The 27,916-nt window shown below is 38.8% G+C and overlaps 1 protein-coding gene across 1 annotated transcript in view; it reads right to left on the bottom strand.

Moving 5' to 3' along the window:
• Window positions 1-249: 249 nt before the first annotated feature.
• The window catches only part of LOC143963038 (dual oxidase 1-like), a 77,085-nt gene continuing 49,418 nt past the window's right edge, over window positions 250-27,916 (bottom strand). Inside the window, exons 19-34 of the mRNA XM_077472589.1 lie at window positions 27,433-27,649; window positions 26,361-26,454; window positions 23,737-23,903; window positions 18,196-18,280; window positions 15,708-15,776; window positions 15,419-15,603; window positions 13,159-13,389; window positions 12,951-13,050; window positions 9,322-9,371; window positions 7,316-7,443; window positions 6,745-6,898; window positions 5,324-5,553; window positions 4,915-5,073; window positions 2,367-2,522; window positions 1,445-1,573; window positions 250-631 (exon numbers count right to left, since the gene is read on the bottom strand). Of these exons, the coding sequence (XP_077328715.1) occupies window positions 509-631; window positions 1,445-1,573; window positions 2,367-2,522; window positions 4,915-5,073; window positions 5,324-5,553; window positions 6,745-6,898; window positions 7,316-7,443; window positions 9,322-9,371; window positions 12,951-13,050; window positions 13,159-13,389; window positions 15,419-15,603; window positions 15,708-15,776; window positions 18,196-18,280; window positions 23,737-23,903; window positions 26,361-26,454; window positions 27,433-27,649 (2,277 nt within the window). The 3' untranslated portion in view covers window positions 250-508. The remainder of the gene's footprint in view (window positions 632-1,444; window positions 1,574-2,366; window positions 2,523-4,914; window positions 5,074-5,323; window positions 5,554-6,744; window positions 6,899-7,315; window positions 7,444-9,321; window positions 9,372-12,950; window positions 13,051-13,158; window positions 13,390-15,418; window positions 15,604-15,707; window positions 15,777-18,195; window positions 18,281-23,736; window positions 23,904-26,360; window positions 26,455-27,432; window positions 27,650-27,916) is intronic.

The raw sequence follows: 27,916 nt of genomic DNA, 5'->3' as shown, positions 1-27,916 counted from the left end.
AAATGTAAGTTTTTTTTCCTTAAATTTCCCTCCTAAAAGTTTTTTTCCTTAAAATTCCCTCCTAAACTTGGGGTGCGTGTTATACGCCGGCGCGTGTTATACGCCGATAAATACGGTACATTGAATATATAAATCACTGGATTTGCCTATCCTTGCTTCTCTGCAGTTTCCACAAAGAATATGCAAGTCCATACCAGAGTACAAATGACATGGTTTTACCATTTAAATTATAAAAAACAATCTGATGCGTACAAATGTAAATACATTCTTTATTCGTGTATCTGCTACAGATATACAAACAAAAGTCAATCACATCTTTTAAATATGTTATAAGAAAGGTTTTATGTCCCAGATACCATAAATATAATTTGATTAAAATTAGAGGCAGATGGTGATACTTGAAAAAGTTTACTAATGTGTACTAGAAGCTGATGAAAGTCAAACTGTAACAAAATAAAGGTCACCTGTAAACGCATGTGATTATAAAATTTTAGCATTCAAAAGTAAACTAAAAATTCTCATAGTGATGTATAAAATGGCACTCGTCTCTTTTGTTAAGTTTCCGGCAAGCATCTTCCACATTCTTGGTCATTCCAGGAGGTCCACAACTGAACACACCAATTTTCTTTACCTTTAACACAATATAAAAGAAAATTTAGGGGGTAGGTAGGAATAGGTTAAGCGTTCACTGTTAGGAAATAGGTTAAGGGTTTTGTACCTCAGGAGCAGGAGGCTAATAATGGAATTAAACCAGTTGATGGGCTTTCATACTTTCTGGCTTTAGTTAAGTTAAGCTAATTAAATTTTAAGTCCACCTGTCAGTTTTTTCAGACCATCCATTGCCCTCTATGGAGCGTCGGATGCAAATGGATATGTGTCCATTTATACCCTCGCCAACATCTGATCCTATCCTATCCACTAAAAACAGACAGATGGGGGATCCATTCCCCTTCCCTCTGGCTGATTGGATGACAGTCGGATTATACAGATATAATTCGTCCACGAATCCAGAACGAAGACTGGGTGAAGATGGAAGTACCTGCAGCAGTGACAGTGTGGCCACTGGAAGGATTCGTTTTAAGGTAAGTTTAACATAATGTGCTAGTATGCGATGCTTAGTAGCACATTATGCCTTTGCCTTGCAGAGTACAAAAAAAATGCCCAGCGGTTTACTACTGCCTTAAAAGTGCCACAAACACTTGTTTTTGCACATTGGATGGCCGCTGATGATGTAACTGCTGCACATGTACACAGGAGCTAAAATATTCTTGGAAATCAACCCATTCCTGCCATGCTGAAAATGAACCAGCGTACACTGTATGGTACACGTTCTATGTAGTACACACACAAATGTTCACATGAATTTATTAAACACTCTTACACTTGAAAATTATAGGTATCCTTTATATCTTCATTGCTTTACATAGTATTTTACATACTGTACCTCAGGATGTACTTCTTGTAAGGAATTCAAAAATCCCACAAATGGTGGTCTTCCAAAGTGTGTGATGGATCGCAGTCCAGTTAGCAAACTCTGGCTCTGATTTTTCTGAAAGTGTCTCTCACAAATATACTACAATATAAAATGGCAACATTGATCTCAATGTAAGTTATATAATATATACATATAGCTGGGCAAGCACATTTTTATTTGGGGCATCAGCAGTCATATCATCTCTTCCTCTTCCCTACAAAACTCAGAATTTCAACATGAACTTATAATCAGCTTTTGCTGATTTGGAATAAGTGTATCTAATCAACGGTTTCAAAAACATGGCTGTCATAAATATTGTTCAGCTAAATTTCAAGTGTATATACAATACAGACCACTTACATCTTCGTGGTTCATGAAATCGAATGTTGAAAATATTTTAGCTAATGTACTCCTTGTCTGGGATATAGGAAGGGTCTTTCAGCTGAATGGTTGAAGTCATGCTAGTGCTCTATTGTGTTGGATTGAACATGGTCTGGACCATAAGGCTGGTTTGTTACTTCAACTTTTGTTCTTCTGAATGGTGTCACCAGGTGAACCCAACCAATGAAGCATACAGCTATGTTGGAACTTTTAACATGAGTATCAGATGTGAGTACTTGTGTGCTCTTGTATGCCACAAAGTTGCCCATTTAAGAAACAGTGGTATGACCTTACCATGGCCATTTTTCTACTTTCAAAAAAAGAGACATTTTATAGTGAAGAATATATAGTGTTATGCGCTCTGTTATAAAATCGTTTCTTGGTAAACTATGTGGCTTTAATCGTTTACTCATAAGTCTAATCAGTGAAGCACATTACAGAATACCTTTTTAAAGTATTTGGATCAATACTTTTGTGGTTTTTAAGAAAGGAAAGAAAATCAAATAGTTACCAGCATGGCTGTACGAAAGTCAAACTTTTCAGTTAGCTGAGTTATGTATATATGAACTGACAATAGTTCATTCTTATCAATCTCTTCCACCTCTCGGATGATGTCTATTAGCCATTCAAACTGCTTCTGAGTACGTGTCACCCATATGAAATAAACCTAAATGGGAAAACAGTAAGATAATATAATCAATACTGTTTTGCAACTTGAAATTGCTCACATATTTTAAACTTTCAAAACAATTCTAAAACCTGAAAGGGAAGGTAGCTATAACAAACTTCAAATAATAACATATCTGAGGGGTCAGTTTTAATCGGTTTACCAGTGGTCTGCTAACTTCTGGTTACAGACAGAGCATAAGATAAGGCAAAGGCATCCAGTCAGTAACTCACACAAAGGTCACCCTGCAACGTGGCTGTCACCAGGAAGTATTAGGTCACTGGTAAATGGAAACTGCCCACTCTAGTGATAGGTAAGGAACCACAACATCAATTTCAATGCAGGGTAATTATACAGTTCCCGACCGGCGCATGCCGATGTACGTCGGCAGAATGGCACGAGCAGGCATATTGGCGTATGGGTACATCCAGTCTTTAATGACGCCCTGCTATCGCGAGCGCGCCGCCGGCGGCACGCTCGCGTACCGGTCGGGACCCCCGTGAGTCCGGTCGCGGGTCCCGCGGACTCGATCGCCCCAGGCATATCCGCGATCATCTCGCGGGGCGACTGAACGGAGAAATGCTGTTGTAAACAGATCAGTGTTCACTAAATGAAAGCCCAGCCCCCCACAGTTAGTAACACACCCATAGGAACACTTAACCCCTACACTGCCACCCACTGGTTAACCCCTTCACTGCCAGTGTCATTTACACAGGAATCAGTGCATTTATATAGCAGTGATTGCTGTATAAATCACAATGGTCCCAAAAATGTGTCAAAAATGTCCGATGTGCCTGCCATAATGTTGCAGTCACAATAAAAATCGCTGATCACCGCCATTACTAGTAAAAAAAAAAATATTAATAAAAATGCCATAAAACTATCCTCTATTTTGTAAACGCTATAACTTTTTTGCGCAAACCAATCAATAATCACTTATTGCGATTTTTTTTAAATCAAAAATATGTAGAAGAATACGTATAGGCCTAAATTGAGGGAAAAAAATGTTTTTTTTATATATTTTTGGGGGATATTTATTATAACAAAAAGTAAAAAATAATGCGTTTTTTTCAAAATTGTTGCTCTATTTTTGTTTATAGCGCAAAAAATAAAAACCGCAGTGGTGATCAAATACCACCAAAAGAAAGCTCTATTTGTGGGAAAAAAAGGACGCCAATTTTGTTTGGGAGCCACGTCACATGACCGCGCAATTGTCAGTTAAAGCGACGCAGTGCCGAATCGCAAAAAGTGGTCTGGTCTTTGACCAGCAAAATGGTCCGGTCTGTAAGTGGTTAAACTGCAATGCAGAGGTGAATATGCAGAGATAGATTTAAAGTAGAAGTTCAGTCAAACGCTGACTGTACTTAAATTTACTCCCACCCCCATTCTAAGCCTATTCTATCTAATGTGTGAAACTAAAGATTTGTATACTTACCTATTCTGAGGGATCTCTGGTTCAGTTACAATATCTGGTCCCAGCGCCAGCTTCAGCGTGGAAGAGGGACAACCAACAACACTTGCCCCATAGTAAGCATATGGGTAATGTCACTGCATAGGCTCTGTAGCTGTTGTTGATGATGTGTCCTCTACACTAAAGCCTGCGCTGGGACCCAATAATGTGACTGGACCAGAGCACCCTCAGGATAGATAAGTATATAGATCTTCCCTTTCACAGGGTAGATAAAATAGGCTTAGAATGGGTGGGGGGGGGGTTGATTTAGATATAGTTAGTGTTTGACTGAACTTCCATTTTAAGCTTAGGGAATATTAGTGCTGGGGTTACAGGAAGGTTTATAGTGAGTTAATTAGCAGCAAGTTGTTAGTTCATGATACAGCACAGAATGGTAAAGTGTTCCATTTGTGTTTTCTTTTTTTTTGGACTATGTGGCTCATCAAGGTCATTCCTACACTTCCTGTCCCAGAGACTCAACCAGTGAGTACAGTGAGTGACTAGCCTTTTTGAGACATTTTTCCGAGATATTTCCGTAATAGGATTCCTCCCCATTTCTATGAAACTCAAACATTTTGTATTTTGTATTTCCACATATGCTTTAATAATTGGTTAAGCTGTGCTTAAAACATACAGTATGTCTTCATTTATCAAAAAGTTATATAATAGACTGTAATGCCACATAGCTGCCAGTATTTACTGTGGCTTAAACAGATTATAAGCAGTTCTAAAACAGTAAAACTAAAAAAAAAAAAAAAAAAGGAAATGAAAACCAAACTGTAATTTCTGTCCACAGTGACCAACTAAAATCCATGTTTCATGTTTCCATCCAATAAAAAAAAAAAAAAACTCCACTTTTGTTTTACTTTTCTTTTCTCCATGTTTTAATAAATCAGTTATTTTAACATATGAGGTCATTGGCTAAAAATAATAAAGACATACTTTTTTGCAGTTGATCCTTGCATTGATCGATGATTTAAAGACCAAATCCTTGAGAATCGATGCAAAAGGTGTCACTCCAATTCCTCCACCAACAAGAACTGATACGTCAAACATATTCCACTCCTGATGTCCTTCTCCAAATGGCCCATCCAGGAAAAGCTGATGCATTATTTTAAAGAGGGGGAAGCGATATTAATGATATATTAAAGTGTTGCTAGTATAAAAATAGAATTGGATATTATCAAAATAGAACAAAAGGGAAAACTAAGGCATCGAGAGGGTCACATATAGACAAACTCACCCCAGAATAACATTGTTTATAATGTTAACTATTATTGGTATTTAAAAATGACTGGTATGTTTCTATTCTAAATTATTATAGACTAAAAAAAATAATAGTTCTACATACCTTTGGGTACTTTCCCTCTGCTGTATTATGAGATGTGTAGAGCTCTCTGAGGCTTGTGGTCCATGGTCCTACTGCCCTAATGTGTAGACTTAATGTATCCTCATGTGGTGCAGACGACAATGTGAAAGGATGGTACTCATCTGTACCAAGAGACAAACATGCAATCCTAACCCACTGACCAGATTTGTAGTCAAAGTCACTAGGACGCTGGAACTTCAGGCATGTCACTCCTGCAATGAGAATTAAATAGGTTGAAGTACAGACATAGAAAATGGTGCATACATTCTAAAATTATAATGTTTTTGGCATGACTATCAGTCTATAAATTACAATATTTTATATGCACTAATTTTAGCTTAATACATTTTGTTAGACAATTTCAGAAAAACAGAATTGCAGGATCCACATATAGAAAATCTAAGTTCAGACGTAAAATTTGAAGAGGCGGTGGATAGCTGGATTTTAATAAAGATATCACTTGTGTCAGTCTAATGCAGTATGAAGAGTAAATGGCATACAACAAAATTTACTTTGGGTATCATAACTTTTTTGCAAGGCTCGAGTAACTGAGTTTTCATTATTGGAATGTGACAATTCTTCAAGAAGCACTAACATCAGGTTTTCTTCTGGACTCCTCTGCTTTCTGTTAAAACTGTATGCTTTGCAAATATACTATTTGTCTATGTGCAGGCTACTCTTTGAAGATTCTCAAGTGCTTTAGTAAATGAATCACACTTAAAAATTGTTTAAATATACACTTCAATTATCCAATCATCAGAAAACAAAATTCCTGTTCACTTGTGGTCCATGAAAGTAGGGCCATGGACCACACACCTCAGTCATGTGCAGTTGCTTGGATAAAAAGCATATTCACACATTAATTTAAGTGAATATTCTCAACTTATTTAGTTAACCAGCCTCATATTTACTTCACATATATTTTATTTTTAACACCAGTGGCATATTTCACATTTTTGGGCAACTCCTGCCACCCTTTACTTTCTCATCTATCCTTCTCAGTTCATATGTTCGACATTCTTATTCTTTATCAGGACTTAGTACAATTTTACTGTTTTCATGAGAATTTTAGAATGATGTGACAATGCTTTCTTGCTAAAATGTCCTCACTTTTGTGCTTCTGGAAGATAGTGTGGTTATTCAAAGCCTTCAGAAGTACGGGTCGGCTACCGTAGGGCCAATCATATTCTCATTATTTACACAGATTGTGGCATATTTTAAGCCCAGATGCAGCCACAATAATTCCACCACTGGGCCAGCATATGAATATTTTTACTGCAAAAGGTCAGTTGCAGTGTTTATAGATATATCTTAAAAGTAAAGCTAAGAGTGTTCCCTTTTATCTTTAGCATTTCTATTAATTTAGCTGCCACAATGTTAAGAATGTTAAGTATACATCATACCTGAAGGGTGTTTCTTCACTTCTAGAACTTCAATCTCTGTCTTCTTCCTGCTCAAACTAATCATCTTGTCAACTGCAAAGATAATAGCTGGGACTATAAAATATATGTAAAACCGTGGTAACTGTATCAGTGCAAAACTGCCATGGATGATAGTCTGAAAAAAAAAATAGCCAAAGCATAAGAATAAAATAGCTGCAATGGCAGTGAAGCAATCTGATATACATTATTTATTTAAACTCACTGAATTAACCCAAATCCATAGGATTTTTCTTACTCCAGGATAACTGACAACTCTGATAATACATTTACTTCCTCAATTTTACTGACAGAGCTAATAATTTGCATATATAGTATATTTATGCAGAATAAAAGGCATGGTATACAGGGACCAAAAATCATCTGGTTCTGCAGGAACTAGATGAATTTCGGTCCGTGTGTACCGCTGTTTAACAAAGATTTTCTAAAAAAAAAGATTATGATGTTCCTTGCCTCCAAGCTAAATGTGTGGCCGTATCCCAAGAGTTCTCATATTTAATATCTTTGTGATTTCAACGTTTTTCTCACTACTTACCAAAATGAAGAGGACAACATACAGGTGATGAATTATCCAGAATCCGCGGAAACTGACACGTCGAAAATGATGAGTAGAAAACACATACATAAGAGCCAAAACTGCTAGTAAAAGAACCCCAGTCATACCTGCATGTACAAGTAGATATGATTAAAACAGAATAAATAAGTAAATAAATAAATGAATATATATACCAACAGCCTTCTCACATACTCACATTACCTTGTTTTTATCAAAATGTACTTAGTCTGAACTCAATGTCTTACCAATTCTAATGACACTGAATGTAAGTATACTATCACTGATAAAATGAATTGTTTATGACCTGATATATGAAAAGGGAATCGTTTCGAAAATGAAGAGTTTCCCTGGCTCTGTCATTAGTTGACAGCACTGTGTACCATTCCTATATAATCTCAGATGTTAGGGTTGAATTTCCATTGGTGGAACCTCTAGGCACACACAACACTTAGCACACAAAGCAACATCCCTCTGCTAAGATCACTACTGTTACAAAGAACATTTTCTTTATTTTATGTCCTAATCTGACTTAGATGAATGATGTTTTACTGATAATAGAAAAAAAATGCTTGGCTGATAACAGGGAAACGCATATTTTCTGACTTTGTCACCTGTGGGCACTTTCTCACAATACCTTATAGGTAATTCCCCATACTGTGGGAGATTCCTGTAAAAAAAATTTTGTGAATCTGGGACAGGAAGCAAAGGGAAGCTTAAAAGATACACAGATAGAAATAAATAACCTGATGGGGGTTGCCTAGTCCTTACTCTAGCCAAAGGTTTGCCTGTACATACACTGTAATGTATACTAGGCAAGTTATGACTGTGAACTAACTTTCATAGCCTTAATAGGATGGAAATGGATATATAACATTACAGGCACCATGAAAAATGCAGTGAGCACCTACTATAAGTGTTCTGACTTCTCTCAGAGGGATCATAATGAAAGTCCAGCTTTTTTTTTTTTTTTTGTGGAAATTCTGGGGGACGTTTAAATGCTGTTTCAGGTTGTATATGGCTGTTCCTGACCCCATAGGCTGGATTGCCCCTTGCTTAGTGTCCCTGTGACTCCCGGTAATGGAGAGGAAGTAAAGAGAACATCTCCTAATGGAAGGACAGAGAACAATGATAAAGGCTTAATGTTTTTATCTGTCCCCCAGTTTCAGATTTCTCCTAACCTTTTGTCTTAAGCTGGTCATAGATGGATCTTTTTTTTTTTGATCCAAAAACTGAACAGATTCCCCCATCCACACATTGGAGATGGATGAGGGGATCCACCCCGCTGTACTATTATATTGTGACAGCGGGATCTGTCAGAATACACTGATCAGCACTGCAGCTGATTGGCTGAAAGCACTAATTAAATGAAGATATACTATTACATTACTCAAAATTCAGCCTGTCACTATTGAATCAACCGAATTTCAATCCAGCTGTGCCTAGCATTTCCATTGTCTGCAAAGTCTGCAGGAAAAATCTGAGTTTGTTACTCCTCTCCACTTTATCCAGTGCTTTGCCTGACATTTTGGCTGACATTAATAGGCTGAGCACTTATTGAAAAAAGTTTTTATGTGACAAATGATTGACATTTAAGCAAATGAAGCATCAGTATGTAATTTATGGAGCAACAAGGTTGGGAGTGGTTTAGGGAAGGATGCACTCTTATCTGTTAGCGTAACTATCATGATGAGTGTCAGACACGCAAGCTGATTTAAATATAAAAAAAATACAGTAAATATTACTATTCAAGTAGCTGCTGCTTAACTGGTATTTGTTTATGCAATAGTACGTGTTACCAGTCATGTTGAATGCAGTAGATAAGTGATCAGTGACATGAGTCTATTTGTATATTTATTGGGATAACAGTTTTTATTTCAGTGCCAAGTCATGAATTCTGAGGAATATCAACTGCAAATATAATCGTATCATAGCAATATCACCTGTTATCTGCCATGTGATCAAGGTGCAACATGGTGACAGCTTACCTGGCACAGTCTCAAAAAACCACCAGTAGAATTTATTTGGATAGTCAGATCTGAAAAATGTAAAAAAAAAATAAAAAATAAAAAAAAAGTAAAACATCAGTAGCATTAATACTGGTAAAATATTTTAAATGCCTTAATTATATTTTTATTTCCATCCAGTCTCCCAGCACCAGAGAATTTACAAAAATATACACAAGGTGATGCTAAAAACATGTCTGTTATCACAACCTCTTAAGATGGTATTGCAGTCATAACCATTCCTTATATTTTATGGTAATCATCATTCAATCACATTAGTTGTAATTCATACATAAAATATTATAATTATTGTCATATTCATTTTGTAGAAGTAATGTGTAAAGATTTTGTTGATACAGATTATTCCTAAAACCTTGCCTATTCATTGTTCGCTATAGGTTGGTGGATATAATGGACAGCTTGACAAAATATATCATATTGTTAATATCAAAGTTACTCTTCATTAGAATTAGAGACAATCGGGTTGATTTACTAAAGGATTATAGGCTGCCCTTAAGCAGCTCATGGATGACACCTTTTTTTTGTTCAATCTGTAGTTTGAATGAAAAAAAAAACAATCAATTTCCCCATCAACACATTTGATGTGGATAGGGGAATCCTCTCTGCTGAGATATTGTATTCTGACAGCAGGAAGACTTCCCTGCCGTCAGAATACACTGATCAGCATTGAGGACTATAGCCTGCAGCTCTGATCAAGCAAGAGAAATCCAACAGTTTTGTTGTGCAGAAATCGGTCTGTAGATCAACTTCTGTACAACCCTGGTGCCCATACATGGATCAAAATTCAGCCGGCCCAGCTGATCTGGCTGAATTTCCATCCATGTATAGCCAACTTTAGCAAAGTGAATATTCACTTTGCAGAGGAAAGAAAATCAACCCCAATAATACCCCTCCCTTTACCAAAAATGTCAGTGGCCTTTCTAATTAACACACATTCTCAAGCATTCCAGAAAATGTCCTTGACTAAAGGTATGAATTCTCATTGCAACTGTGGAATTTCCTGTGCTATGGTATCCTTATTATGGCATACAGTGACTATGTAAATTAAATATTTGGCCTAATAATAAAAATAAAAACATACTAGTCAAACTCTCTATCATTTTACAGTGCCTTGAAAAAGATTTCACACACCTTGACATTTTCCACATTTTGTCATATTACAACCAAAAACATAAATGTATTTTATTGGGATTTTATGTGATAGACCAACAGAAAGTAGAAATGATAAATGGTTTTCAATTTTGTTTTAACAAATAAATATGTGAAAAGTGTGGCATGTATTTGTATTCAGCCCCCCTGAGTCAATACTTTGTAGAACCACCTTTCACTGTAATTACAGCTGCAAGTCTTTTTGGGGATGTCTCTACCAGCTTTGCACATCTAGAGAGTGAAATTTTGCCCATTCGTATTTGCAAAATAGCTCAAGCTCTGTCAGATTGGATGGAGAGCGCCTGTGAACAGCAATTTAAAGTCTTGCCACAGATTCTCAAATGGATTTCAATCTGGACTTTGACTGAGCCATTCTAACACATGTATATACTTTGCTCTAAACCAGTGATGGCGAACCTTGGCACTCCTGATGTTTTGAAACTACATTTCCCATGATGCTCCACTACACTGCAGAGTGCATGAGCATCATGGGAAATGTAGTTTAATTGTAGCTGTGGCTGTATGTTTAGGGTCATTGTCCTGCTGGAAGGTGAACCTCTGCCTCAGTCTCAGGTCTTTTGCAGACTCTAATGCCATGTACACACGGCCAAACTTTTTGACAGCAAAGGTCTGACAGAACAAATCCGTCTGACAATTCGACCGTGTGTGGGCTTCATCGGACCTTTGTTGTTGAAAAATCTGACGGACTTTAGATTTAGAACATGTTTCAAATCTTTACGATGGACTTGAGTCCGGACGAAAAATCTGTTTGTCTGTATGATAATCCGACTTACGAAAACCGACTCTAGGTCAGCTATTGGCTACTGACAATAAACTTCCTTATTCTAGTCTGGTCGTACATCATCACGTTTGAATCCATCAGACTTTGGTGTGATTGTGTGTGTCCAAGTCCGTTCATTCAGAAAGTCAGTCGGAACTCCGCTGAAAAGTCAGTCGGGAAGACCGTCGGACCTAGTCTGCCGGAAAGTCTGGTCATGTGTACAAAGCATAACAGGTTTTCTTCTAAGATTGCCCTGTATTTGGCTCCACCCATCTTTCCATCAACTCTGACCAGCTTCCCTGTCCCTGCTGAAAAAAAGCATAACACGATCCTGCCACCACCATGTTTCACAGTGGGGATGGTGTGTTCAGGGTGATGTGCAGTGTTAGTTTTCTTCCACACATAGCGTTTTGATTTTAGGCCAAAAAGTTCAATTTTGGTCTCATCTGAACAGAGCACATTCTTCCACATGTTTTCTGTGTCCTTACATGGCATTGTGCAAACTGGACTTCCTATGGATTTTTTTCAGCATTGGATTTCTTCTTGCCACTCCTCCAAAAAGGCCAGATTTGTGGAGTGCACAACTAATATTTGTCCTGTGAACAGATTCTCTCACCTGACCTGTGGATCTCTGAAACTCCTCCAGAGTTAACATGGGCCTCTTGGCTGCTTCTCTGATTAATGTTTTTCTTGCCCGGCCTGTCAGTTTAGGTGGACAGCCATGTCTTGGTAGGTTTGCAGTTGTGCCATACTCATTCCATTTTTGGATGATGGATTGAACAGTGCTCCGTGAGATGTTCAAAGCTTGGAATATTTTTTTTATAGCCTAGCACTGCTTTAAACTTCTCCACATCTTTATCCCTCACCTGTGTGGTGTGTTCCTTGACCTTCAGATGCTGTTTATTTACTAAGGTTCTCTAACAAACCTCTGAGGGCTGCACAAAACAGCTGCAATTATATTGAAATTAAAAAACACACATTTGGACTCTATTTACTAATTAGGTGATTTCTGAAAGCAATTGGTTCCACTAGATTTTAGTTAGAGGTATCAGAGTAAAGGGGGCTGAATACAAATGCACGTCATACTTTCACATATTTATTTGTAAAAAAAAATTGAAAACTATTTATCATTTTCCTTCCACTTCACAATTATGTGCCACTTTGTGTTGGTCTATCAAAATAAATCCCAATAAAATACATTTAGGTTTTTGGTTGTAACATGAGAAAATGGGGAACATTTCAAGGGGTATGAATACTTTTTCAAGGCACTGTATATAATGTCATTACAAACAGAACATTTTCTTTTATGGGGTATTACACACACACATTTCTTATCTCTTACACCTCAGTATACCTAATTTCTCATCCCAAACACCTTAGTATGCACTCCTTTGTTTAAATGTAATAAATTCAATTGCAAAGTAGACTGTGATGCAGCCAATTCTAGGAAGAGCAGCCAACCTACTGCTGCTAACAGCTAACACCAAACATAGGACAGGCCCATTTAGGCAGCCTTGCAAACAACCAGACAAAGTCTGGAATTCTAGGCCTTCACTTCTAAGCAATTGTCTGCATTGCAATCAGAAAAAAACAAAACAATTGCCAATACTCCTTTAAGACAATATTTAGGTTTTCTGACCAAATCAAATTTAGTACATACCCATCATAATTGAAGACCGTGGGAAAGACACAGCTAAGGATATTTATAGGTGTAATTGAGAAGATGTAGACATTGACTACATGTCCAAGAGTGTGAAAAACTAGAAGAAAAAAATATTGTATGAGTAATCCGGTTCATTATACATAAAATTGCCAAAATATAGCTACTTTTATTGTATATTAGAATTTTGCCTAATGTTTTCACTTACGTGAAAGCACAAGAGCATTCATGGCAATCCAACGGTGGAAGTCTACAGCGGCATCAAATGGAATGTATCGATTCAAGAAGGTCTCTCTCAGAAAAGTTATTAGGTTCCGGCACATTGTTAGAAGAATGTAAGAGTACATGAAAGAAATACTGGCTGCTGAACCACGAGAAATAATAAGCCCAATATATGTGGCCTGTGAAATTCCAGTTGATGGTGAAGCAAAGCCGTAGTCTGTGGCATTCAAAAACATTAAAAGAAAGTTATTGTAATGTTAAAAAAAACAGTAGTCACAGAGACATCTCAAATGAAACACAATGCAAAACTTTGGCAGCTCAAGGATGGATTGTGTTAGTGCTACAGATTGTACAGTTCAATGAAAATCTTCTACTGCTATACTTTAAAGCGGGAGTCCACCGCATTTTTATTTTTTTTTTAAAGCCAGCAGCTACAAATACTGCAGCTGCTGACTTTTAAAATAGTGACACTTACCTGTCCAGCGCGCCCGCGATGTCGGCACCCGAAGCCGATCTCTAGATCGACACTCGAGTGCTGCCGCCGCCATCTTGGGTATGGGAATCAGGAAATGGAGCCTTTCGTCTTCATTTCCCGGTTCCCTACTGCGCATGCGCGAGCCGCGCTGCGCAATGAGGACGGTCCCCGCTGCCTCTGGGATCTGTGTGTTTCCCAGCAGGCAGAGGGGCACTTGCGGGAAGGGGCGGGCACTTGCGGAAAGGGGCGTAAGTTACGCCCCTTTCCGCAGAGAGCTATCCCGGAAGTGGGTGCAGTTACCTGGATTATCCAGGTAACTGCACCCCCCTCCCCCCTGAAAGGTGCCGATTGTGGCACCGGAGGGGGGGAGGGTTCCGATGAGCGGAAGGTCCACTTTAGGGTGGACCTCCGCTTTAAGGATTGGCGTGCAAGTACTTGTAAAATACATATTAATACCAATATGTAGCAACTGAATGTGTGTCAGTTTATTGCACCTTGAAAAATGGGAAATTTGGTTTTACTTACAAAATGGTAAAATAATGAAGGTAAGCATGATCTCCATAAGCCAAAAAAATTATTGGGGCTTGGTTTATATGCAATGAGACTGGACGAGTTTGTGATCAAACTAAATTACATTTGTTGATGGAATTTGAGCTTATGTTGTCAGCTGTACATCTGTTTGAGACATTTCTGATATTATTCAGAAGTAATTCACAGGTACATTTGACCTCAAGCTGACATCATTCTGACCTGCCTTTGATCTGCTTTAAGCATGTTTTTCATTCCTTTAGACCAGGGATATGCAATTAGCGGACTTCCAGCTGTTGCAGAGCTACAAGTCCCATGAGGCATAGCAAGACTCTGACAGCCACAAGCATGACACCCAGAGGCAGAGGCATGATGGGAATTGTAGTTTTGCAACAGCTGGAGGTCCACTAATTGCAGATTCCTGCTTTAGACTTCTAATGCCGCGTACACACGACAGGACTTAAGTCCGGCAGACTTTCGACGGAGTTCTGACGGAGTTCTGACAGAGTTCTGACGGACTTTCCGAATGAACGGACTTGGCCACACACAATCACACCAAAGTCCGACGGATTCGAACGTGATGACGTATGACTGGACTAGAATAAGGAAGTTCATAGCCAGTAGCCAATAGCTGCCCTAGCGTCAGTTTTAGTCCGTCAGACTAGCACACACACGAGTGGATTTCTGGGTCCGGCAGAGTTCTGTCGGAAAAATTTGAAACATGTTCTATTTCTGACAGACTTTTGCAAATCAAAAGTCCGCTGCAGCCCACACTTGTTCGAATAGTCTGCCAGAATCATTCCGTCAGTCTTTTGATGTTGAAAAGTCTGGTCGTGTGTACGGGGCATAAGGGAATGCAAACCCTGTCTGATGCAAACAAAAACTCTTCCACACAGGCCCTTGAATTGAAAGATCTTAGGCTGGTCACAAGGAATAACCAAGAAGATTGCCTGTGACCCAGTGTCCGCCATAAAAGGGAAAGGGCGACATGCTGAGGGGACATAGTAAAACGTGTGTGATTTATTTTTTCATGGTAAAAGTACCTAAAATATCTGGAGTTAAGTATTCTCCAAATTGTTCAGCTCTACTATTTTTTAACAATTTGCTGCACTAGAACTATAACAGCCTGGATACAGTTGCTACAATTATCAGCATTTTACTACATTACTATCTTTCTAATAGTTTCTGATTTTCAGAAAATAATTAAATAAAATAGAAAAATATATCTAAAATAGTGACTCACAGTAGGCTCTTTCAGTAAACACTCCAGCTGATATTCCATAGAATATTGCAATGCATGTGATATGGCGCCTGTAATTTTCAATCAAGCGTTTAAACTGCTGTATTTTTTGGCGAACTTTGCTTGACTCATATTTTTCTCTTCTTGCTGTGGTGTATACATTTGGCTCTCTTAGGTTGTAATCATTTCTAGTTGATAAGAATTAAAAAGTAAAAAAAAAAACAGAAATAAATTAAAATAATTCCATCATTTACGTTCAAGAATAAATCCCCTGTATGTCCTTATTACTTACTTTTTGCCAGTTCTTTTTCGAAGTTCCTGTCCATATGACTCCAGGATATGGGTATCTTTTTCAGCTTTGCTATTGAGAAAAAATAGTCAATATTTAGCTGGCTGACCTTTTAAGTCAGTGTTTTTCTCTTGCTTTCTGCAGACTTTGGTTAAGCAGGACTAAAGTCAAAACTTTTTTTTCCCCACTTTGGACAGGTTAAGAGAGGGTTATTTCCTGTGTCTCTTTGGGGGGGATTTCCCTACACGTCCTATCTGATGGCCACAACAGAAAATGAGAGGAAATCCCTCCAAAGTGAAGAACAATCCCTGGTAGTCACCAGAATTATGTCCCAATTCACCTTCCCCTCTATTCCTGTCTTGATCATTCATAACTTGAATTTTTTGTTTACTTTTGGTGATAATGGTGACCAGGACAAATGGAGAGGGTGAAGTTCTGGAATGGGGGCAAACAATACAAACTTGACTGATGTTCTAATCTCTCTCCACTCTATCTAAAGAAAAGAAAAAGCTCTGCCTTCAGTTTTACTTTAAAAATAACCTGTTTTATGAGAATTACAATCATGTCCCAACTTTTGCCAAGTTTACTTCTGTCATGAATGTACCTTTTTCAGTTGATAGTTTCTGTTTTATCATGCCATCTGCTTAAATCATTCCACAATCAGAAACCACATCAATTTCATTTGAGACACTAAAAGCTGTACAAAGGATTGGTGAAGGCTAGGGGCAGGTTGTTATACTGTACAGGCCTGTGGGATAGATGAGCTGTACGTTGCATGTACAGAAAATCAATATACAGTGGTGTGAAAAAGTGTTTGCCCCCTTCCTCATTTTCTGTTCCTTTGCATGTTTGTCACACTTAAGTGTTTCGGAACATCAAACCAATTTAAACAATAGTCAAGGACAACACAAGTAAACACAAAATGCAATTTGTAAATGAAGGTGTTTATTATTAAAGGTGAAAAAAAATCCAAACCATCATGGCCCTGTGTGAAAAAGTGATTGCCCCCCTTGTTAAAATATACTATAACTGTGGTTGTCCACACCTGAGTTCAATTTCTCTAGCCACACCCAGGCCTGATTATTGCCACACCTGTTCACAATCAAGGCATCACTTAAATAGGAGCTGCTTGACACAGTAAGGTCCACCAGAAGATCCTTAAAAGCTACACATCATGCCGAGACCCAAAGAAATTCAGGAACAATTGAGAAAGAAAGTAATTGAGATCTATCAGTCTGGAAAGGGTTATAAAGCCATTTCCAAAGCTTTGGGAATCCAGCGAACCACAGTGAGAGCCATTATCCACAAATGGCGAAGACATGGAACAGTGGTGAACCTTCCCAGGAGTGGCCGGCCGCCCAAAATGACCCCAAGAGCGCAGCGACGACTCATCCAAGAGGTCACAAAAGACCCCACAACAACGTCCAAGGAACTGCAGGCCTCACTTGCCTCAGTTAAGGTCAGCGTTCATGCCTCCACCATCAGGAAAAGACTGGGCACAAATGGCCTGCATGGCAGAGTTCCAAGGAGAAAACCACTGCTGAGCAAAAAGAACATCAAAGCTCGTCTCAATTTCTCCACAACACATCTTGATGATCCCCAAGACTTTTGGGACAACATTCTGTGGACCGATGAGACAAAAGTGGAACTCTTTGGAAGGTGTGTGTCCAAGTATATCTGGCGTAGAAGGAACACTGCATTTCATAAAAAGAACATTATACCAACAGTAAAATATGGTGGTGGTAGTGTGATGGTCTGGGGCTGTTTTGCTGCTTCAGGACCTGGAAGACTTGCCGTGATAAAAGGAACTATGAATTCTGCTGTCTACCAAGAGATCCTGAAGGAGAATGTCCGACCATCTGTTCGTGTACTCAAGCTGAAACGAACTTGGGTTCTGCAGCAGGACAATGATCCTAAACACACCAGCAAGTCCACCACCGAATGGCTGAAGAAAAACAAAATGAAGACTTTGGAGTGGCCTAGCCAAAGTCCTGACCTGAATCCTATTGAGATGTTGTGGTATGACCTTAAAAAGGCCGTTCATGCTCGAAAACCCTCTAATGTAACTGAATTAGGACAATTCTGCAAAGATGAGTGGGCCAAAATTCCTCCAGGACGCTGTAAAAGCCTCATTGCACGTTATCGCAAACGCTTGGTTGCAGTTGTTGCTGCTAAGGGTGGCCCAACCAGTTATTAGGTTTAGGGGGCAATCACTTTTTCACACAGGGCCATGATGGTTTGGATTTTTTTTCACCTTTAATAATAAACACCTTCATTTACAAATTGCATTTTGTGTTTACTTGTCTTGTCCTTGACTATTGTTTAAATTGGTTTGATGTTCCGAAACACTTAAGTGTGACAAACATGCAAAGGAACAGGAAATGAGGAAGGGGGAAAACACTTTTTCACACCACTGTATAAGCAACCTGATAACAAGAACTTAATTATTTCTCTGGTCCTACATGCATAACCATTGGAATTGTTATATTACCTTTTGCTATCCTCCTCATTTCTTTTGCCTATGAATGACACTCTGATATTATTTGGCTTCTTGATGCTTACAGGAGGCATTGAACCTTCAGGAAATAAATATATTTTTATTTTCAGCAATAAAGTGCTACTGCATGATAAAAAACAGACCTGTGTAATATGTTACTGTACTTGAGAAATATGAAAAAAGGGGCAATAAAACATATGAGTGATAAAGGCAAGAGATAACTTCAATCACTTTGCATTTTACTTTTTCTCATTAATCAATTTCTAAAGTTCTAAAGATTCTAACGAAATGTTTTTCATGATTGAAAAGGACTAAAGATATATTTTTCCTGTCCAGCTTCCATGCTCTCATCCTCACTGCTGTGGACTCTCAGGAGAGTGTGAAAGCCGATGGGACACCTTGTAGAGTAAGGAGACCCTCTGTCCTTAAGCTGGTCTTGTCCCCAGCTTAAACAGAATTGGATTCTATCTTGTGACGTGAAACAGACTCTCTAAAAGTGGAAACTGGCCCAAGAGAAGTATTCTGAGCACTGGAGGTATATTGCAAGACCACTCAGGTGTATAGAACTGGGTCCCCAGCAATGGCGGCCTGTCCATAGGGGGCGCACGGGTGCCGCCAAAGCTTGTCACAAAAAAAGGCCCTTTAGTGGAAAAAAAGGTCCTTTAAGTGCCCTGTGTTCGGGCACGAGACACAGTGCACTATGGGAAGCATGACGCCAATGCAATCACGTGATTTCAGGTGGGACGCATCATTTGCAGGGTTTTCTGATGCTTTGTGGTGCACTGCAGTGCACCTCTACACTCCCATAGTGTCATTCTTCTTGCTGTGCTTTTTTTTATTGGCACTGCCGTAGGACATGGGTGGTGCTTTCCCTTGCCGTCACTTCTGGTTTCTCTGTGCTAGTGAGAAGCCGGAAGTGATGTTCCCTCTGCTAGGATGGAATGCATGGCCTGAGCGGGACCTATTTGCAGATCCATTGAAGATTGTTTTGATAATCTCTGACCCTGTCTCTGTTTTAAATGCTATTGTGTGCTGTGCTGACATCCTCATGTGTACAGTATAACATGGCAATGTTCTTCTGATCCATCAGTACAGACAGTATAACATGGTAATGTTCTGAGTCAGAACATTGCCATGTTATACTATACTGATGGATCAAAACATTGCCATGTTATACTATTAGACAGGGCGAGGGCTGAGTGGGTGAGGGGATCTGATGGTGCTGCTTCTGGGAGAACAGCGCTACTTGGGAAAGTGACAGATTGTGGAGTACATGCCAGGACACGTCAGACATTTAACTCCTCATCTTCAACACCCCCCCCCCCCCCCCACTGACCATCGGGCAATGAAGGGGAAGAAAGGTAGGTGCGTGCTGTGTACAGGGGATGGAGGGTGTCTGGACTGACAGACATGAGAGTGGGTTGTGTTGTCTGTGTGGACATTTGCTTCCCATGCTGCTGTCACAGTGAATGTTCTGCCTCTGTCACTGTGTATCCTGGGACTGCGATCATCAGGACCCCATCAGGACAGACTTTAACCACCCTCTGATCTGTATGCAAACTACTTCTGGAGCCCTGTGTAGCCTGCAAAGTGCTTTGTGACACTGAATGACTATTTGTGTCTTATTGCCGATCTGTACTTTGTGTCTGATGATCTATTCCTGTAATAAAAAGTGTGTTGTGAGCACGCCTAGGCATGTGTTGGTGATGCGAGTGATCTGGACCCCTCTCCCTTTCCCCAGCAGCAGTGCATGGCTGAGCTCCTCACTTGTGGAACAAACAAACTTTCTGCTGCATGAGGGATGTCAGTGAGAGCACATAGGCTCTGCTCACCCACCATCCATTCATCTGTCCCAGGCTTCATCCCTGCCTCTTCCACCCAATGCCATGTTTATGTGCCACCAGCCCACACAGTTGGGAAAGTCTTTGTTTGGAAATCAGGCTTGCATTCCTGAGAAGAATGGGGAAATAACTTTTCAGGACAGATGTTTTGCTGATTCTGTAAATAATCCCCCTTGTTGGACATCCTGTGAGTGCACTGATCATCTTATCCAATAAGAGGAAGGGCTTTCTCATTACATTTGGGATAATTAGAAAGCAATGAATGATGTTTTATATGTGTGTCATCTGTATTGTGACAGTTTCAACAGCTGGATTGTATCTGTGACCTGTGCACCCAATCTCATCCAGTCTTCATCATGTTAAAGTTATTTCCAAAGTTCTTGTCAATCTTTTCAAATCTGCAGCTGTCATCATAATAATGCCCAGCGATCCCCCTGTGACGGTCCATGTTTAGGCACTTCCTTTTATAGTGACCACGCTCTGCCCCCCTCTGACAATTATTTTCCTGGGTTGTCATCTGGTTTCACATACGTCTGGTGGAACGCATTATTTTTTACTTTTTGCAATAATAAATAGCCCCAAAAAAATATATAAAAATTATTTTTTCCTCAGTTTAGGCCAATACGTATTCATCTACATATTTTTGGTAAAACAAAAAAAATCGCAATAAGCGTTTATTGATTGGTTTGCGCAAAAGTTATAGCATCTACAAAATAGGGGATAGTTTTATGGCATTTTTATTGATCATTTTTTTTTACTAGTAATGGCGGCGATCAGCAATTTTTATTGGGACTGCAACATTATGGCGGACACATTGGACAATTTTGACACATTTTTGGGACCATTGGCATTAATACAGTGATCAATGTTAAAAAATTGCATTGATTTTTGTAAAAATGTCACTGGCAGTGAAGGGGTTAACCACTAGGTGGCATTGTAGGGTTTAAGTGTGTCCTAGTGAGTAATTGTGTGTGTGTGGGGGGGGGGGGGGTTGGGCTGTGTGTGACACGTCACTGATCACCTCTCCTGATTACAGGGAGCGCTGATCAGTGACAGTGTCATTAGGCAAAACGGGGAGATGCTTGTTTACATTAGCATCTCCCCACTTATCCTCATCCGTGACACGATCGCGGGTATGGAGGCATCGAGTCCGCGGAAGCCACAATCACGGTCACAGGGCTCCCAGTGGGCTTGTGCGTGCATGCCCACAAGCCACCTCTTAAAGGGCAACATACAGGTAAATTAATCTGCCTGTGCGTGCCCTTCTGCCACAGTATATGTGCGTGAGGTGGTCGGGAAGCGGTTAAAGGCACAGCTGACCTACTTTTTTATATATAAGCGGTCAGTAGGTCAGTAGGTTCTGGTGACTGAGCACTGACAAGGGGTGAAGAAGATCAGGGGTTAAAGTTTTACAAGTGCACAAGAAGGAATGATAAATTGTGGACATTGTGGACACTGCTCTAGCACTTTATGCAAATCTTAAAAGTACAACACTATTTTGTAATTTTGATGGCACATGTTTTTTCACATTTTTTATGGACTTAAAATGGATTTAAACCCAAGACTCATATCTGTTAAAGCAGAGGATGTAATTTCATCTGTGCCCAGTCTTGCCACAAAGAGTTAATCCAGCTCTGAGCAATCCTCTCATCTTTCTTCAGTAAGATAAAAACAGACACACACAGAAATAGGTGTTAGTTTCTTCCCCCTTGCTGTGAGAGACAGGTGGTTTCATTATCTCGGCACAAGTGTGAGAGAGGCATTCTATGTACTTCACATTCCCCCCCCTCCTTTCTTCTCCAGCTCTCCCAGGATTGGCTGCTCCACACCTCAGCATGATTTGGCATGCTGAAGTCATGTGGTGACTTTCCTTGGTTTTAACTGGATGTTAGTGATCATGTGGCATAATCCAGGAGACCAGCAGAAGTTCAGTGTAAGAAATATCATTGCCTGGCCAAGGTGAGTGTAGAGGTGGACAGACATCACGACTCCACCCACGAGCCCTGGACAACAGACCTGCCCACAGAGTCCGAAGTATTGCAGGGCTCCAAAAAGCTAAAGGGGGGAAATTTGACAGGTAAGGATACATGCAGGAAGCATGTATATCCTTATAGATTAGCACTATGGAAATAATTTAGAAATTATAAGAGTGGATTTACATCAACTTTAAGTTTTAATATTCATTTGTGGTTATGTATATATTACAAGCACTGTATGACAAGGTTTAATGAACTTGCTCATATAAGTTTTGACAGCTTTATTATTGTTTGACCTTGCACTTTATACACAAAGTAAAAGGTTTTAAAACCTGGGCACTGTTCATAATTTAAGAAGTATTTTGTGTATAACACACATAAGGTAGTTGGTGTGATAGATACAGCAGCTGGGTATTGTGTAGCCATTGCATTTCATTATCTACAACACTGTTTTTTTTTAAAAAAAGGGAGTTTATGGTGTTACACCATAGAGAATATCACACCACTTGCTCAAACTCAATCTCATTATATTTGCCCCTCTTTTGGCCCCTTCCCCTGACTTTCTGTCAAGATCGTCGGTACAACTATCAGTCTGTCCCTTCATGCCAGAGTGCTAGGGCCACCATCACATCACTCTCCAAGCTTCTAATTAACTCCCTGGTTATCTCTTTCCTTGACTAAAGTTACTTCCTTCTGATTGGCTTAACTTTAAATAGACTACCCCCCTTCAGTCCAAGGCTGCTGCCAGACTCAAGCACCATACTGACCGTTCAATGTCTGGTACTCCTCTCTGTCAATCCCTCCACTGACTTCTGCTTACCCAATGAATAAAATTCAAAATACTAACAACAACTTACAAAGCCACCCACAACTTTGGCCCCAGCTACACCACTGACCTTGTCTCAAAATACCAGCCAAAGTTTTTTTTTGTTCTTCCCAAAACCTCCTTCTCTCTAACTGCCTCATCACCTCCTCCCATGCTCAACTCCGGGACTTCTCTTCCCTCTAAAACCTTCTCTTTAGTGAAGCCTATCCTGTCTCCACTTAACAACTGTACTTTTATTTTCTCCATCAGCTCATCACCTACAGCTATTACTTTTTGTAACACTTGACCTCCCCCTTTTAGGTTGTAAGCTCTAATGAGCAGGTTCCTCTAATCCCTATTGTATTGAAATTGTATTGTAACTGTACTGTCTGTCCTCATGTTGTAAAGTGATGCACAAACTGTCGACACTATATAAATCCTGTATAATGTTGTAATAACACAGGGCCTGGAGGAATGTAAGTGGTCATTCATACTGATAAAATTGCCCACAGTTTGAAGTTAGTGGTATGCCACCTACATTTTGTTACAGGACATGTGTGGATAGCTTGGATTTGTGCTGATATTTGTCATCTACTGCCCTGCATAAGAAATCTGAGTGGCCTAGAGCAGTGTTTCTCAACTCCAGTCCTCAAGGCGCCCCAACAGGTCATGTTTTCAGGATTTCCATTGATTTACACAGGTGATTTGATCAGTTTCACTGCCTTAGTAATTACCAAAGCCATTACAGCTAAGGGAAATCCTGAAAACCCGACCTGCTGGGGTGCCTTGAGGACTGGAGTTGAGAAACACTGGCCTAGAGCATAACAGAGTGTGCTATTGTTGTTTTAACTCTCATATCATCATTACTAGTAGGGAATATACATTCTACTGCTAGAGTTTCACAAACCCATACCTTGGAATGTCACAGAATCCAATATATTTGAATGCTGCCTAAAAACAGCATAGAATTCCTCCCATGTGATCTCTGGTTTGCAGGGAAGTCCACTCTCGCCAAACATACACTCAATAGCTTTTTCTGTTTGGTCTTTTGAAAGAAAGCTTGATAATTGACTGAAGGACCTACAAAACATACCATTAAACATTACCATTACACTCACTCTTTTAAAGCTAGCCATATACTTCTAGCTGAGCAAGAGAACATCAATTGATTCCTCCACTTATATTCGGACTTACAGCTACTTACATAACCAAAAAATGACTGCATCTGGTGCAATGAAATCACTGTTCAGCAGAAACAGGGCCTTAATAAGCTTTATATGCTAATTGACCACAGTTAATTACCTGTAGGAGTGAGCTTCAGCCATGCTATGAATTGGCAGAATTCCGAGACAGTCTTGCTGTGTAAAGGTGTGAACAAGTCTAATCTAAACAAAAATGTGTCTGTAGTTTGACATGGTAACACTGTTTTATTCTTTAAAGTGCATCTGAAGATTTTTTTTACCATAAAAACTACAAAAAAGTTACCTATGAAGAATACTCTCTACTGTCATCATTAGGAATAGAGATGAGACACAGATTTACCACTATGTTTGCTGTGAACCCCTAGGCTTCATGACGTTCACTAATTGTGAACTTTTGGCCAAAATTTCCATAGGTTTACTACCAGAAATAGGGACCAACCTAAAATGCATTGTATAGCCTTTGCCAAATGAGTTACGAGAGCCAAACATTTGAAGGAATAAATATCCAAGGCCCTGTTCTATAAAACAAAGATTGGGTTCACAGCAACTGTATTGTCAGAGTGTGTTGGAGCTGTTAGGAATAGCTAATGATTATGTGTAAGGAAAGATTTATTTATTTGTTTGGCATTTGTACATGTACTGACTACTCATGCATTTTGCTTGGCAATAATGGGGTTGATTTACTTAAAGTGGAGATTGAGAAAATCTGGTGAAGCTCTGCATGGTAGCCAATTAGCTTCTAATTTCAGTTTGTTCAATTAAGCTTAGACAAAAAAAAAACCTGGAAGCTGATTGGTTTCTATGCAGAGCTGCACCAGATTTTGCACTCTCTAGTTTTAGCAAATCAACCCCGCTGTGTCTTTTAGATCTACAAAACCAGAACTGAATTCAAACCCAGACAACAGGATTTCCTGTAAACTTCAAACTGTCAGCATGATTCACAAAACTGTTTGCAAATCCAACAAAGCAGATGATCCCTAGTTAAGAATACAACAAGCACAAAACCATCAGAATCAGTCACTAATATACTACAAATCTAAAAAATCTATCCTTTCAGGGTGGATTTGCCATGGTTTTTTGCTTACAGGCACCTTCCATTTTGAACATCTGTCTGTTAGGCCTCGTTTACACTTACAGTTGGAGGTGGGGGGTAGCATGATAAAAACATGGCTGAGCAGTATTTTTCATTGTCCCCCCAACCAATCCCCCTTAAGCGTCAAAGGCAGTGGATGGGGGTGTACATATACCATGGCCAAGATGCTACAGATTTCAGTGGTTAAAACAATTGCTGAAGACTCCTCACTGCCCCTCAAATGCCCTCTGAAGAGCAATCCCCTGCTGATTGCTCTTTAGAAAGCAACCTGAGTGTAAATGAGCCCTTACAGTTTTGCAGAAATCGGCAACTGAATCATCATTGACAATTACAGATATGTCAGGGGTATATTATATACTGCCTAGGTGCAAAGGAAGAAATTATTCATGAAAACTGCTAGCATATAGAAATTCCTTTTCATAAAATATATCATTGTTCTTATTTTACTTTGTAACAAAGTTGAAAAACCTCCTTAATTTTCATAACTCAGTATTGATAAAATTGTGGAATTAAAAAGTATTATATTATTAACACAATGAATAAAGGCTCCTGAGGGCATCATCCTATTCATACTATATAGCAAAAAAATAAATACGTAAGTGAGACTTTTTTCATGTGCTACTATGGAGTCAGGAAGGCCAAAAGGGATTTAGTTAACATTTTTTATTACAAACAGAATTTATGCATAAATTGCCTTCAGGCAGGTAGTACAAAATGGTCTAAGCGTTTCACGGACCACCCTGCATCATCAAGACCATATGTATAACTGTCAAAGTGATATTCAGTCACTGGTTTAAACTTGAACCCTATGGCAGCATGGGGACACCCTTGCCCTATCCAGGGGGCACCTCCAGAAGTGCCCACTGGCCTGTGGGAAGGCCCTGGGAACCAATCCTTGAACAAGATTGTCTGAGCCTCCAAATAGAGTATGCAGTCCCTTCAAGAGAGGAGCCTTAAGAGGGGTGCCTACAAAACACATAGACCAATTTGTACTACCTGTATCGTCAAATATGACATTTTGCCTGTTGCTTTTAGGAAATATATAGTATAAGTATATGCCTGAGGGCTAATTTTATAAGTAAATTATGTTTGTAATAAAATGTTCTTGTTTTTAACTATATTTCTTTTGGCCTCTCTGACTTCCATGGCATATGAAAAAAGTCCCACTAACATATTTCTTCATTTTATGCTATTGATAAAATTGTATTTCATGCTCAGGTAAAACATTATTTAAGTAAATACCTAAGCATCCCAGCAAGCTCTTGCTTTGTAAGCAATCCATTTCCATTAATGTCGTGCATCGAAAATATGAACTTTAATTTGCTTTCAACAGGACCTAAATTAAGAATATAAAAATGCAATAAAAGTTATAATATTTACAGAACATATCAGTGTAGTTTGCTCCATAATTTATGTTTTTCGGAAAATAGTTAAAAAAAGATCTCTCATTGAAACAAATTATTATATGTTTATTTTGAATAAAGACTTTAGTAAACATAGTAAAACAAATTAAATAAGTCAATAAGTAAATAAATATATAATAATGAAACCTGTGCTATGGAGATAAGTGAGTAATACTATAAATATAATATAATATGGGCTGCTGCTGTAGTGTAAGGTAAAAAACCCCAAATGATGAAAAATATATATCATACTCAGCGCTGCTCTTATCCTATAGACAATAATCACTAATAATAATAAAGTGCCTACATCAATGATGCTGTTTAACAATATAGTATAAAGTGCTCAGTGCAATTATAGTGCAAACAGAATAAAGTTCATCGGTATATTTAAAAACCTTTGGAATATCCCATATCCACAACTATCAAAAATGAAAGTGAAAGCTGGGAAGGTGATAAATGAGCATATGGGATATTCCAAATGTTTTTAAATATGCCGGTGGAAAGAAGGAGTCATTTCCATATAATGACCATACCCAACAGCCCTGACCATTGATGGGATTTATTACCCTTATATAATAACAGGCCTATTTAAAGATTTGTGCTGGTGAGTGGGGATCAGGAGTGTCACCTGATAACCACATCAATTGCATATTTGCACAAGCCCAAAATATTGCACTGAATGGACTTTATATGATTGCACTTTATTCTGTTTGCACTATAATTGCACTGAGCACTTTATACTATATTGTTAAACAATATCAATGATGTAGGCACTGTATTATTATTAGTAATTATTGTCCATAGGTGCAGCGCTGAGTATATTTATTTTTCAAGTAAATAAATATAATATGTGCAAATAGGAAGGAAAGGAAAAAGGGAGAAAGGGATAGAAAGGAATGAAGTTAAGTTACCTGTTAATAAAGTAGCCAATATATAACAAAATTCTTTAAATGATAGATATCCATTGCAGTCTTGGTCAGCTTTACAAAACATCGACTCCACAAAATGAGCATTTGGATCAAGTCCTAGAGATTCTGCAAATTCTTCTCTTGACAGCTCACATTGCAGAGCTTCTGCATTCTCCTTTTTGTGTATTACTCCTGCATCTGCCTTATTTATATCCAGAACCTATAGGATTACAGTATAATAGACTTCATTCAAGTGTATTCATTTCAATGTTAAACTGTTTCCCCATTGAAACAAAATATGAAGCATATATTAAAGTAAATTAAAAGTCAATATATCATAACAATATCAATAAATTGATTGATATAAAGTCCAACTAAACCCTTCTATTTTAACTGTAACACATTCAGACTGCATATACAGTAATAACTATGTTTGTCTTTTTTTTTCACAGTAAGTTCTACAGTAAGAACTGACATACCCTGTGTT

This window comes from Lithobates pipiens, unplaced genomic scaffold, assembly GCF_037356315.1.
Source record: "Lithobates pipiens isolate NorthernLeopardFrog02 unplaced genomic scaffold, aLitPip1_a1.2 Scaffold_8, whole genome shotgun sequence".
Classification (NCBI taxonomy): domain Eukaryota; kingdom Metazoa; phylum Chordata; class Amphibia; order Anura; family Ranidae; genus Lithobates; species Lithobates pipiens.
Note: the sequence above shows the minus strand (reverse complement) of the source record. Positions and strands in the feature narration are given on the sequence as shown.